This window comes from Orycteropus afer, unplaced genomic scaffold (assembly GCF_000298275.1).
Source record: "Orycteropus afer afer isolate SDZICR_OR568_19922 unplaced genomic scaffold, OryAfe1.0 scaffold00656, whole genome shotgun sequence".
In the NCBI taxonomy this organism is placed as follows: Eukaryota; Metazoa; Chordata; class Mammalia; order Tubulidentata; family Orycteropodidae; genus Orycteropus; species Orycteropus afer.
In genome coordinates this window covers 721778-735275 of record NW_006922243.1, presented here as the reverse complement: position 1 = coordinate 735275, position 13498 = coordinate 721778, and the positions used below count along the sequence as shown (strand labels likewise).

Here is a 13498-nt window from a genome sequence, read left to right as displayed (position 1 = left end):
ATATATTTATTTAATTGGCGATTGTATGTTGGAGTGATTGACCTAAGATTTTTTCTTCTTTTTTATGTATCTGAGTATGCAGGGTACTGTACTCCTCTTTTCGCTAGTTGGTATCCCTTATGCACTTACCACCTGTCTTCTGGTGGGTGTGATAGAGAATAAGAGTTGGTGCACAGATCTCTGTAAGTGTTTATGTAGAGCAGTTAAGGGTGAGTCAGGCTGTTATTGGTGGCTGTGTGTCATTGGCCAGTTAATGCAGAAGGAAATGTTGACTCTCAGTAAGTGGAGCTGCAGGAGGTGCTTGTGTGGCTCAGTTGTATGGGCACTGTTGCATTCTCCCACTCAGTTAGATGAAAGGAACAATAGACAAACCATCAAAGAAGTAAAACCAAGAGGACAAAAAACACAGACTGCATAAGCACATGGGAACAATCACCAAAAAGAGAAAAAAAGAACAAAAGAGGAAATGCAATAAAGGAGAGAAAATATTTAAAGAAATACTTTAAAAAGCCAAAAGAAATGGGAATAGAAAAAAAGGGAGAGAAACAAGCAAACCACAGTGTATACTGAGTGGGGAAATAAGAGAAAAGAGGTAGAGTAAGAGAATAATGAAGAGAAAAATGGGAAAAATGCAAAAAGAAAAACAAAGAATGGGGAGAACCATAAGAAAGAAAGAATGGTAACCAGGAAAAGGGAAGAGACAAAAAGCCCAAAGCTAGAACCTGAGGAGGTAAGAAGAACAAAAAGAAAAATAATAATAAAAAAAGGTAACAAGAATAACAAAAAATCCCCCCATATTCTTAAAACAAACCAAAAACAAAAAGTAGAAGGAAAAAAATAAATCTTGGTGGAGCAGGGCACCCAGGCTTCATCATAGCACACAGACCGGGGTGGAATTCCTGTTGGCTCAGAAGGTGGGTGGAAGTGAGTCTTGGCCACACCTCTGTTCACCAAAGAGGGTGTGGAATATCAGAGTAACAAGGGGCATATTGCACCTTTCCAGTCCTCTGTGTCTGGTATATCCTTGCGGTCCCCAGGAATTGTAGCCTATTCTTAGGTCCCTGGAATCTGAGTGAATGCTGTAGCTTTAAATATCCAAAATGGTTGAACCGCTTGGTAACATGCAAAATGGCTGTGCCCTCTGGACAGCCAGAAGTCCACAGCTCACCCCTTCTCCCTTCCCTCCTTCCCCTTTTATTCACCAGCCCCCAGTGCGGTCCTCTGTGCTATCAGGGCCTATTTTTAGGTTAATTCTCAGGTCCCTGGCTATCAGGGCCTACTTTTAGGTTAATTCTCAGGTCCCAACACCACTTGGTTGGGAGCTCAGGTGGCGTAGTGCCTAAAGCATTTGACTGCTAACTATAAGGCTGGCAGTTCAAACCCACCACCTACTCCTCAAAAGGAAGATTGGACAATCTACTTCCATAGAGATATTGCCTCGGAACCCCAAGGAAGGGTTGCTGTGAGTTGGATCTGACTCATTGGCAGTGAGTTTTCTTTTTCTTTTTTTTTTTTCCTCCCCTAAAACCAGTTGGCAACATCCAAGTTGTCTATGCTGTCAGGATCTCTGACAGTCTGCAGCTCTGTATGTCTCCTTTTTCGGTGTTTCCTGCAGATTCTTCTCCTAGTTGGAGTTTAGTTGACTTCTGTATCCATCCTTCCTTTCAAAGCTCAGTGCTCTAGGATTATCTTCCGTATCTGTGTTACTTGGTTCCTCTTTTCTTTGTTAAAGAGGGTCTGTGTAATTTGTCTGCCTATTTTGCCATCTTATCAGAACTCAACATAGAGGTTTTGATGGCTGATTTTTCAGAAGTAGAATCTCCAGGCCATTTGAGGTGCTTCTTCGTGGACTTGAACCTCCACCTTTTGGTTTAGAGCCAAGGACTTAACTGTTCGTACCACCCATGGACTCTATTTTTAGGTTAGATAATATCTATTGCTCTGTCTTCAAGTTGAAACTCCCTGGATGGTGCTTGACTATTGACTTGAAAATTTACAGTTTGAACCCACCCAGCAGTGCTGTAGAGGGAGTTTTGGTGGTCAGTTCCCCTTGAAGAGCACAGCCAAGAAGTCTTTAGAGCAGTTCTACTCTGTTACACGTGGGGTTACTATGAGTTGGAATTGACTCAACAGCAACAGATTTATCTTCAAGTTTACTGTCTCCTTTTTCATCCTTCTGCTATTAAACTTATGTAGGGAGTTTTCAATTTCAGTTCTAAAATGATAACTTCCTCGGAAACCCAAGGAGAGGATGCTGTGAATTGGATCTGACTTGCCAGCAGTGCGTTTGGTTTTTGGTTTTACATATATATGTAAGACTTTGTCTTTTTAAATTCAATTCAGGAGTGTTTGCTTGTTAGAGATTTTTATAGTAGCTTTTTAAAATAGTCTTTGATAATTGCAGAATGTGTTGTTTTGCTGCATTGGAGTCTGTTGATTGTCTTTTCTCTTAGGAGTTGAGGTATTCCTGGTTCTTTGTGTGCTGAGTAAATTGGATTGCATCTGGACGTTTTGAATATTATGTTATGAGACTGTGGGCCATATTCAGATCCAAGGAGAATGTTGGTTTCATTGTTTTAACAGGGAAAACATCCTGGTTAGATCTAGGCTAAAAGTTCTGACCTGCTTTGTGTGGGTGGCAGTTTCACTATCAATTCTGTTTTGTAATGTGCACTGCTCTCTTCCCACTGGCCAGTCCTCAGCCTGCAGTGCTTTTTAGTCTTAGGGGCCTAGAAGTCCACAGACAAATGAGTTTGCTGCTCCCAATTTCTTCCTCTTCCTGCACTGTCCCTGGGGCTTCCTTTTTTCTTCTCCAGACAGCTCTGGCCGGGAAAAGCAGAGGGACTGGTGTTTCTTATGCTCCACGTCCTTCTGTTTTTCAGTTTCTGAGGCCCTTGGAGGCCATCTGGGTTTAGAGTTACGCTGAGCTGGATATGCTGGCTCCTTTTCCCCTGGTGCTGGAGCAGATAAGTACTGAGTTTCCTGTGGCTGCATGACAAATTACCACAAACTTGATGGCTTGAAAAAACAAATTTATTCTCACAGTTCTGGATGCCAGAAGTCTGAAATCAGGTTGTCAGGTTGTCAGCAGGGCTACCTCAGAAGACTTTGGGGGAAGATTCTTTCATGTCTCTTCCAGCTTCTGGTGCTGCTGTGATGCCTTGTGCTTCTTGGCTTGGGGCTGCATTGTTTCAGTTTCTTTCCTGTTGTCATGTGGTCTTCTCTTGTGTGCCTTCATTTGTGTGTTGCTCTTGATGACAGCACTATGCCCTGTTCTTTGTCTGTGCTAACAATACCTCCCTCATTTCACTTCCTTTGCTGCACTGTCTCTGGTGGTGCTTCCTGTGTGGTGCCTGGGCATTCTGGGTGAACCTGGCTTGTCCCTCTGGCTAAACTGTGGGCATCAGGAGCCAGAACCCTGTTCTTTCATTTCAGTCCCCAGTATATGATCCTGTTTCAAGAGACTGATTGGGAAACATCTATGTAGTGAAGGATTGTTGAGTCCTCTTTGGCTGGGCTGGCCTGTCCTGTCATGACACGTGACCCTTGGAGCAATATGGTGTTAGAGGAGATTCCTGGGTGTCTTATATATCTATCAAACCAACCAAACATTGCCATTGTGTTGGATCAAATTCATAGCAACCCCTCCTTGCTTTTCTGAAGTGGTATCTCTATGCAAGTAGATTGCCCAATCTTCTTTCTGAGGAGTTGGGGTGCTATAATAGAAACACCATAAGTGAATGAGTTTAACAAACAAAAATTTATTTTCTCATAGTTTAGGAGTGTAGAAGTCCAAATTCAGGGTGCTTGCTCTGGTGGAAGTCTTTCTCTGTCTGCTCTGTTCAAAGGTCCTTGTCTCCTTCCATTATCTGTGTGCTCAGAGTTCCTTGTAGAGATCCGTGTGTCTAGGCATCAGTCTTCCTTTGGATCTAGGAGGTTCTCAGTGCAGGGACCCTGGGTCCAAAGGGCTCCTTCCATTCCTGGCTTTGTTTCTTGTTGGTAGTCAGGTCTCCCCCCTCTCCCCACATCTTTTGTAAGATAAAAAGTGTGACTTAACCAAGGGTATGACATGAGTAAGGGTGGTGACTTGAGTAAGGATGTGACTTGGTTACTTGAATAAGGGGGAAACTTGAGTCACACCCTCTTGTAAGTCTGACTGGAGATACAACCCACCCTAATCCTGCTTTGCTAACATTTGGAGGTTAGGATTTACAACACAAATTACAAAATGGAGGATAATTACATTAGATCACAAAATGGAGGGCAACTATATGATACTGGGAATCATGGCCTAACCAAATTAGACGCTTATTTTTGGGAGACACTGTTCAGTCCATGACACTGGGCATGCTTCTCATTATGGCCACGGGGAACAGTGTTGTCTGAGGGAACAGTGGCAGGATGAAGTGATTGCATATGTAGCAGGTCATGTTCCCTGAACTGTGTCACCCTGGAGGCCAGGAGAGCACATTTCTACTCCAGAGTGAGGCAGGAGAGGCTGGGTGATGACTCCTAGGGCTGATGAGCCTTCTTGCCAAGATATCCCCAAATGACCTATAGACAAGGGTAGCAGGAAATGAGGTCCCAGGACATGTGACCTGAGAACCCTAGACTTGGGAAGATGGGTGCCTGCCATTCCTTATGGGAAACATGGGTTTGCGTCTGTATTCCAGTGTCAGGATGGCAGCCCAGGTGACACTGGAGGATGCACTGTCCAACGTGGATCTCCTTGAGGAGCTGCCCCTGCCTGACCAGCAGCCCTGCATTGAGCCACCACCCTCCTCACTACTCTATCAGGTATGCCTTCCTCCCTATTCCTCCCCAGCCTGTGGAGCATGGGGCAGCAACTCCAATGTCTACCTGCCTTTTCTTTTGCTTGTAGCCAAATTTCAACACTAACTTTGAAGACAGAAATGCATTTGTCACTGGCATTGCAAGATACATCGAGCAGGCCACCGTCCATTCTAGCATGGTAATTCTATCTGCACATCTATGTTTGTGGAGGGTGGTATGGTTGATGACAAAGGAGAATTCTTTAGTATTATTCTGGTATGATATATAGTGAGAAAAAAGAGAAGAAAATTTAAACCTTTATGTTTTTAAAGAAACCTTTTGCTTTATTATAAAAACAGTACATGCTCTTCTTTTCATAAAAAAATAGGATCTCTGGCCCAGAGAAACTTTGTCACCATCCTGAGTGAACCTCTTTCCTATTAGCTTTCCTTCTCTCTCCTTCTTTGTAAATCTAGACTTACACACTGGATATATACCATATGTAATTTAGATTTTTTAAATGAATTATATTATTATGATGATACATTTTAGTGATTTTAGGAACATTTTTACATCACTGAAATGTGCTAGAAAAAGCAATTTTTAATGGCTGTATAATCCATTTTGTAAATGTCTACAATTTATTGTTTTGTGTTTGTTTATTTAGTTTCCCTTTTTTTCTTATGAAAAAAAAATTAATGGTGAACAGCTTTCTAAATACTTCGTTTTTCTGTTTGGCTAGAGTTATAGAAGAGAAATTGTAGTGTCAGAGGTTGTGAGTATTTGAAAGGCCATTTTAGCCTTTAAGGAAGGCCATTTTAAAGCACCTTGAAAGCATTAAGAATTTGCAGTCTACATTTTAACAAGAGTCCATAATTTTTACAAAAGGAAAATCATGAAAGAAAGACTAGAACACTAAAGTAGGTTTTAAAAGTTAAGGAATTCCTCTTCCTGTGCACACTCTATAAGTTCTGCAGAAATACTTCTAGCTTTTTTTTGCTCACTAAGGATACCAGGGCAGGCAGCCTCTGAGTCTTTGCTGCAACCTCAGGCAGCTTGTGTGGCTTGGCACAGAGACCTTGAGAGCTCTGTGGGAATTGCAGCTATACTCAGGCCACAGCTACCAGCAGTTTGTCTAGGTGAATTGCAGCTGAGAGCAAAGGAGTGTGGTGGCCCCAGCAAGGGATGCCAGTGTACCCTTGAGCACCCACTGCCCTGCCCTCAGTGCTACTAGCTTCCTCTGGGCAGCATGCCATAGTTCTAGACTGTCCATCTCAAGGGGAGAGGTGGGAGAGTTAATGCCTTTTTCTCTAGATTTTAGCCATTTAGCATCTTTTTGTTGACTGTTCCCTGCTTCCCTTTGAGGCTTCCATCCATCTGCCGTTGACTTACCTTGTGTTCATTTCAGAATGAGATGCTGGAAGAGGGCCAGGAATATGCTGTCATGCTGTATACCTGGAGGAGCTGCTCCAGGGCCATCCCACAGGTGCCACCTACCCCCACCTCCACCCACTATCTCCAGCCTCTTCCCTATTCCTATCTCCACTATCTTTTGCTATTCTCATCTCTGTTCTTCCCTTAGCTCTACTCCCACTCCTCTCTTCCCATCTCCATTCATTCTCCACTTCTTTCTTCTCTCCCTGCCCCATCTCCACCTCCTTCTCCATGTCTACTGCTCACCTCCTCTCCTTCTCCTTCCCCCTTTTCACTCTCACTCCCTTCTCCCCAGCCCCCATCTTCACTTCTTTTTCCATCTTCTCCTTATCCTCCAAGCATTCCACCAGATCTAGCAGCCACCTAGCTGGATTGAAGCCTCTTTGACTCTTTATATCATACTTGTTTGCTTATTCCCAGGTGAAGTGCAATGAGCAGCCTAATCGAGTGGAGATTTATGAGAAGACTGTGGAGGTCCTTGAGCCAGAAGTCACAAAATTGATGAATTTTATGTATTTCCAGGTAAAAAATACAAAATAATCCAAAAGGTTTAGAGTTTCTGTCGTTGCCCTCACCACTACTGTCCTTTTCTTATAGCATGAGCTCATTGAACAGAGCACACAACAATCAGAGCAGCCACTCAGAGTCTGGGACAGAGGGGAGCATATAATCTTTCAGGACAGATGTGTGTCTTCTCAGTTGAGAGTGGCAACTAATTTCCCCCTGTGGGGTGTACTTTGTAACAGGACCAACTACAAAGTTTTATTTTTCTGTCAGCTTGTTCTTTGAATTCATCTGCTTTTTCATGTTTTTCTTCCTCTCAGCCTCACCCTGCGTTGGCCTTGTGCAAGTCCATTGTTTAGGCAAAGAGTGGCTATTGGAAGGGACTAGCTGCTTTTTTAAGAAGTACTTTGTAAATGTCTGATTTTCATTACAGATTCTTTTAGCAAAAGGAGAAGATGGAATCTAGGATATGCATTTTTATCTTAACTTAAAAGTTGTCAAGAGGGGAAAAACCTCTCTTTTTTTTCTGAGAGTTAAACCATCTATTTTATAGACATTATATTGTAAATATCTTTCCTAGAATAATAAAAATTCTTTTACTTTAGGGATGTGGAATAAGTAATTGTTGTTAGAGAGCAAATGGACCTGGAAACTGCTCTCAAGTGAGTCTGCTGACTTAGGCAGATGTGATTGGTCAGCACAGGTGGCAGCCTCCCTGAGGGGTGGTCAGTCTGGTTGCACTGGTGGTGACCTGGCACTGATGTTTGGTGCTCTGTCTTTCCCTCCTCTGCTAGAGAAATGCCATTGAACGCTTCTGTGGGGAGGTGCGGCGCTTATGCCATGTGGAGAGGAGGAAGGACTTTGTGTCTGAAGCCTACCTGCTCACTTTGGGCAAGTTCATCAACATGTTTGCTGTGCTGGATGAGCTAAAGAATATGAAGTGCAGCGTGAAGAATGATCACTCGGCGTATAAGAGGTGAGCTGCCTGCCTACATGCTGAACCCTGCATGCCAGGCCCTTGAGGTGTTTGAGAGCCAGAGGCAGTACTTTGCTGGTGGTATATGCCTGGTGAACATGGGATCGTTGCTGCTGGTTGGCAGTAGTTATTTTTCAAGTCTCAGGACGTGCCTCTATTTGTTAGGTACACTTGGGGTTATCAGTAAATTAAGTTTGCTGGAGCAAAATGTGACATGTTGTGGCAGTGTAAAAAAAAAAACTCACTGCTGTTGAGTTGATTCCAACTCAGCAACCCTATAGGACAGAATAGAACTGCTCATAGACTTTTCAAGGGTGTAAATCATTATGGAAGCAAAGTGCCTCATCTTTCTCCCACAGAGTGGCTGATGGGTTCCAACTGCTGACCTTTTGTCTAGCAGCTGAATGTTTTTACCAGTGCCCCACCAGAAAAACAAAGAAAACAAAACAATATACTGTGCCTTTATTAAGTTAGATCAAAGTCTGGACGTCTTTGTCACATACCTATGGAGGACTTTCTGGGTGCCCAACCTCTTGGGAAGATTAAAAAAAACGTACCAGCATAGTTCTTGCTACCTAGCAACCACAGAGTTCCTGCAAAGTTATTTGGCCAGAGCAGGGGCGGTGGTGCTGCAATCTGAGCATGGTCATGTAAGTGGTAGTCCCTGGAACAGACTCTTCTGCTAGGTCTGCTCCCCAGCTAGACCCACCCAGGCTGCCCTGGGTGCATGTGCACCACCACAACCTTGTCAATGGGACCCATTGGACTGCCCTAGGGCCTTTCTACAGTGTCCCTGGGCTACTTGTGCTCAAGTAATTCTAGAGAAGAGGCAAGTTGGAGGACTGGAGGGAAGTATATGTTCTAGAACACCACCTGTGTTCATTGTAGACTGGTGCATCCTCAGGCTGAGGGAAGCTCTTGGCTACAGAGCAGCTTATCCTCTCATCAGCTTCCTTTTGAATGTTTTTACGTGGGTCTTGGGAAGATGGCATCATACCTATCAAACAAACACGTTTGTTCCCTCTATCATCTTGTGATGTGAAGGTTTATCATTTTTCTTTGAGGTTACCCTATGATTTATAATTTTATCCCCGAGTTTAGAACAGTCCATTCTATCTTGCAACTCTCTTAACTTCCTCACCATTTAGAAGTTCTGTAACTACACAGTCTTTTCCCTCTTTTTGTTTGTAGTTGTCCTCACTTGCCAATTGATGTCTCTGGTTCCCTGTTTACAATCTTGTAAGCCCATTTTACTTTGGATGTATCCATAGCTGTGGTTTGTGGGTTATGTCATCTTGTGTATTAATGGTTGGTTGTTATTTGCTATTTTTGTTTTTCTGTTCAAAAGGCTCCTTTTACCACCTCTTGTAAGATTGGTCTGTTTTTAACAAATTCCCTTAGTTTCTGCTTATCTGGAAATCTCCTAATTTCACCATCATATTTGAGGAACAATTAAGCCGGTTATATAATTCTTGCTTGGAAATTTTTGTCTTTCAGGGTTTTATATATACCATCCCATTGCCTTCTCGCTTGCATGGTTTCTGCTGAGAAATCAGAGTTTATTCTTACTGGCTGTCCTTTGTAGGTAACTTTTTGTTTTTTCCGTGCTGCTCTGAGGATTCTGTCTTTGTCTTTGATTTTGATGAGTTTGATGATGATGTGTCTTGGTGATTTTCTTTTGGGGTCTATCCTGTTTGGGGTTCGTTGGACTTCCTGAATGGATATATTCATATTCATCATTTCAGGGAAGTTCTCCTCCAGCAAATCTTGGACAATTTTCTCAGTGGTTTTGTTTTTCTCTTCCTGTTCTGGAATTCCAATGACATGTAAGTTATTTCTTTTGATGGTATCCCACATGAAACTTAGGCTTTCTTCATTTTGTTTTGATTTTTTTTCTGATTGATCCCTTTCTAAAGAAGTATTCAGGTATTTTTCTTCCATGTAATTCTGTCTTCCATTGCATCAATTCTTCTCCTTTGCCCTTCCAATGTGTTATCTATTTCTGACAATTTAGTAATCTTCTGGATTTCTGTCTGTAGATTTAGAATCATTTCTAATTTTTCATTTATTTTGTCATTTTGTTCTTGTATTTTCTTCCAAAATTCTTCTAAGGTTTTTTTCTGTGTTTTCTTTGGTCTGTCTCTCAATTCTCTGAAGATACCTAAATATAATTCTTTTGAATTCTTTATCAGAGAGTTCCAATGCTGCTGCTTCCTCAGGGATGTGTTCTGGGTCTGTATCCTGCTCCCTTGTTTCTACCACTTTATCCTGCTTCTTTGTATGGACTGTGATGGTCTGTTGTCTCTGAGGCATCGTGGTGCTGTTGTATTTAGATCTCTGTTAACTGTTTGTGAAGAGCAGCCAAGGGTGATTCAGACTGTTCTTGGTGGTTTTTTATCATTGGCCCGTTGGTGGAGAAGGTGGTAGTGGCTCTCGCTCAGTAAGTGAAGTTGCAGGAGATTTGGGTGTGGTTGTGTTTTATGGGGCCTGTTGTTGTCTCCCACTCAGTTAGACACAAATTACAACTGAATAACCATCAAAAAACTTTTCAGTCATGCAGGTCTGGAGTGACCTTGGGGTTGCTGGAAAGCAGAACGTGTTCTTAAGTCCTAGGAATCTGCGAGCACGCTGTCTCTTTAAATATCCAAAATGTTCAAGCCACTTTTAAACCTTCAAAGTGGCAGTGTCCTCCGGACTGGCAAAAGTCCACAGCTTAGCCTGCCTTTCTCTTCACCTTCTCTGTTTATTTCCCAGCCACTGTGCACAGTTCTCCGTGCAGTCCCTGGCTAGCAGAGTGATTTTTAGGTTAATTCTTAGGTCCTACCACCACTCCGGAATCTCCAAGCTGTCTGTGCTGTCAATATCACTCAGGATCGCTGCCAGACCACAGCTCCATATGTCTCCCTTTTGGTATTTTCATGCAAATTCTTCTGCTATTTGGGGTCTAGTCGACTTTTGTCCTCCCCTTCAAGGCTCGGGGTCCAAGGTTATCTTCTGTGTCTGTGTTAATTGGTTTCCCTTTTCTTTGTTGAAGAGGGTCTGTGCAGTCTTTCTGCCTAGTCCGTTATCTTGCCAGAACTCTCCCTCTAGCATCTTAATGCCTGAATAACTAGGTACAGCAGTTTGAAACAGAGATTTTGGGGCTGTCTAAAGCTCATTAGGTTAGAGAAGGCCAGATTTAGTAGAGAAAGAGGGAAAAAAAAGGAAGCAGGATAAAAAGCTGGGAAAAAGAAAAATAAGCAGACCTGCCTGGTGGCGGGTGACTCAGTGAGATGGAGAAATGGAAAATTCTTTAAACAATACCAGAGAAAACCTCAAAGGAAATAAGAAAGGAGTGACATCGGGGAGCTAGTGGCGGCTTCGGGGACTCATACTACCCACAACAGCAGCTTCTGATGGTAGCCTTGGGAACTGAGCTGAGTGGATGGACAGCATTTCTGAGAAACAGAGCAGAAACACCTCTGGCTCATTTCATCCCTGAGTTGGGAGCAGAAAGTGAGAAGGCAGGAAACACGCCTCAGGAAGGCAGGCCCTGGGATGACCTTACAGTGCCAAGGCTGGGATCCAGCTCTTCCAGTACAGCTTTTTAGCACAGAGGGGTCCAGACTATGGGGTTTTTGTGCTATCTGACCCAAGTGGAAGTTAGTGACCGCCTGACCATTGAGGTCTTCGCTGATTTTGTACTGCGGGTCTGTGAGTGACAGTAAACTGTCATCATTGGAAGCTGACCCAAGCAGACTCAAAACAAAACCCTGGAACAGGCCATAACCATGGTAACATGGAAAGCAGGGAGTCACTATTGGCACGTCTTTTTTTCTTTTTCTTTTCTTCTTTTTTTTCCCCTTCTCCCCTGCCCCACCCAATAGAAGAACCACATTAAGCCACCACAACACCTGCTCATCCCAAGTCTAAATCTCCTTCACGATGAACAGAGATCTGTGTGCTCATTCACCACCATGATTCCATTAACACAAAGAAATTTGCAGGGCAACCCCAGCACACCTGAATTAATAAACAAATAAAGTACACCAGCTCCACCCTTCCAGAAATATTTAAACATAAAATCAAGGAGAAAAAAAATCAATACATGAGTACCAGTTAAAGACAGCCACTTCAAAATGTCTATGATACAGTAGGCAACCTCAAATCAAACAAAAAAACAGGATAAGACAATAGAAATAAAATCCCAGACAAAAACCTCATTAAACATGGAGAAAGACGAGGCAATAGAATTATCCCAGAAGGAATTTAGAGGATACGTTTCTAGAACTCTACAGGAGCTTAAGGAAACCTCAAACAAATCCAAGGAGAACACAGACAGTACCTTGGAAGAACTCAGGAAAACCGTTCAAGAAGAAAACAACAAGATTAATACGTAATCAGAACTCATATAAAAACAGCAGTTAGAAAGCCAGAAGATGAACACTAAAATTACAGAATTATGCAACACAGTGGAAGAAGACAACTGGTTAGAACTGGCTGAAGAATGCATTGCCCAACTAGAAGATAAATCCCTTGACACCAGCCTGTATGAAGAAAAATCAGAACAAAGATTTAGGAGAAATGAAGAGAACATAAGAGTTATATGGCATGACATGAAATGAGATGACACATGCCTCATTGGAATTCCAGACCAAGAAGAGGCCGGGGTAAAAAACAAAACAAAACAAAACACTGAGAAAATTGTGGAAAAGTTGATAACAGTAAATTTTCCCCATATCACGAAGGAAGAAAAGATACTTGTCTAAGCTCAACAAACGCCATACAGGATAGATCCCAAGAGAAAGTTACCAAGACATATCATGACCAGACTCTCCAAAACCAAAGACAAAGAAAGACTTTTGTGAGCAGCCCATGAAAAAAAAGAGAAATGTCACCTACAATGGACGAACAATTAGAATCAGTTCTGATTACTCAGCAAAAACCTTGCAGGCAAGAAGGCAATAGGACAGCATATATGAAACACTGAAGGAAAAGAACTTCCAACCGAGAATTCTATAACCAGCCAAATTGTCTATCATATATGAGAGTGAAATCAAGACATTCTCAGGCAAACAGAAATTAAGGGATTTTTGTGAAAATCAGACCAACCCTACAAGAAATACTGAAGGAAGTCCTTCCAATAGAGAACCCACAACAAGGAACAACAAACTAAAGTGAGGACATGTAATAGCAACACTGAAACCAAATCAGAAATAGATGGTCAAAATAAGCTCATAAAACATTGTACACAAAGAAACAAAGAAGTCAATCTGCAGACACCACCAGCAGCAAAGCAAATAGAGGGAATAAAAGTTCTAGGAACAAAACTTCCAAATGGACAGGAAAACAGGACAATATCTTTATAGAACAGACTGTTCCAGAATTGTAGAGACAATAATTCACTCCAAGGTAAGCACAGAGAAAATTAACAATCCCCCTAAGCAAATCCAGAAGGGGGGAAAACATACGGGCTTAGTAAACACAAAACCAACAATAAAGAAGAGAGGAAACATTTGATAACAAGATGAACTCAGCACAGAAAATTATTTGGATCAAGGAAATCTCCAACAACAGCACAAAAAACACAATAGAATGACACAAACCAATTCATAACCTATCATGAATTACACTCAGTGTGAATGTACTAAATGCACCAGTCAAGAGAAAGAGAGTAGCAGACTGGATAATAAAAGAAGACTCATCAATATGCTACATACAAGAGACCCACCTTAGACACAAAGATGAAAACAAATTAGAAGTTAAGGGGTGGAAAAAAAAAAAAAAAAAAAAAAAAAGGTAACCAAAAAAGAGCAGGAGTGGGAGTAATAA

The 13498-nt window shown here is 42.2% G+C and overlaps 1 protein-coding gene across 1 annotated transcript in view; it reads left to right on the top strand.

Annotated features, from left to right (window-relative positions):
• Window positions 1-4680: 4680 nt before the first annotated feature.
• CYFIP1 (cytoplasmic FMR1 interacting protein 1) overlaps window positions 4681-13498 on the top strand; it is a 228458-nt gene continuing 219640 nt past the window's right edge. Inside the window, exons 1-5 of the mRNA XM_042783094.1 lie at window positions 4681-4797; window positions 4883-4972; window positions 6182-6259; window positions 6628-6729; window positions 7506-7687. Of these exons, the coding sequence (XP_042639028.1) occupies window positions 4681-4797; window positions 4883-4972; window positions 6182-6259; window positions 6628-6729; window positions 7506-7687 (569 nt within the window). The remainder of the gene's footprint in view (window positions 4798-4882; window positions 4973-6181; window positions 6260-6627; window positions 6730-7505; window positions 7688-13498) is intronic.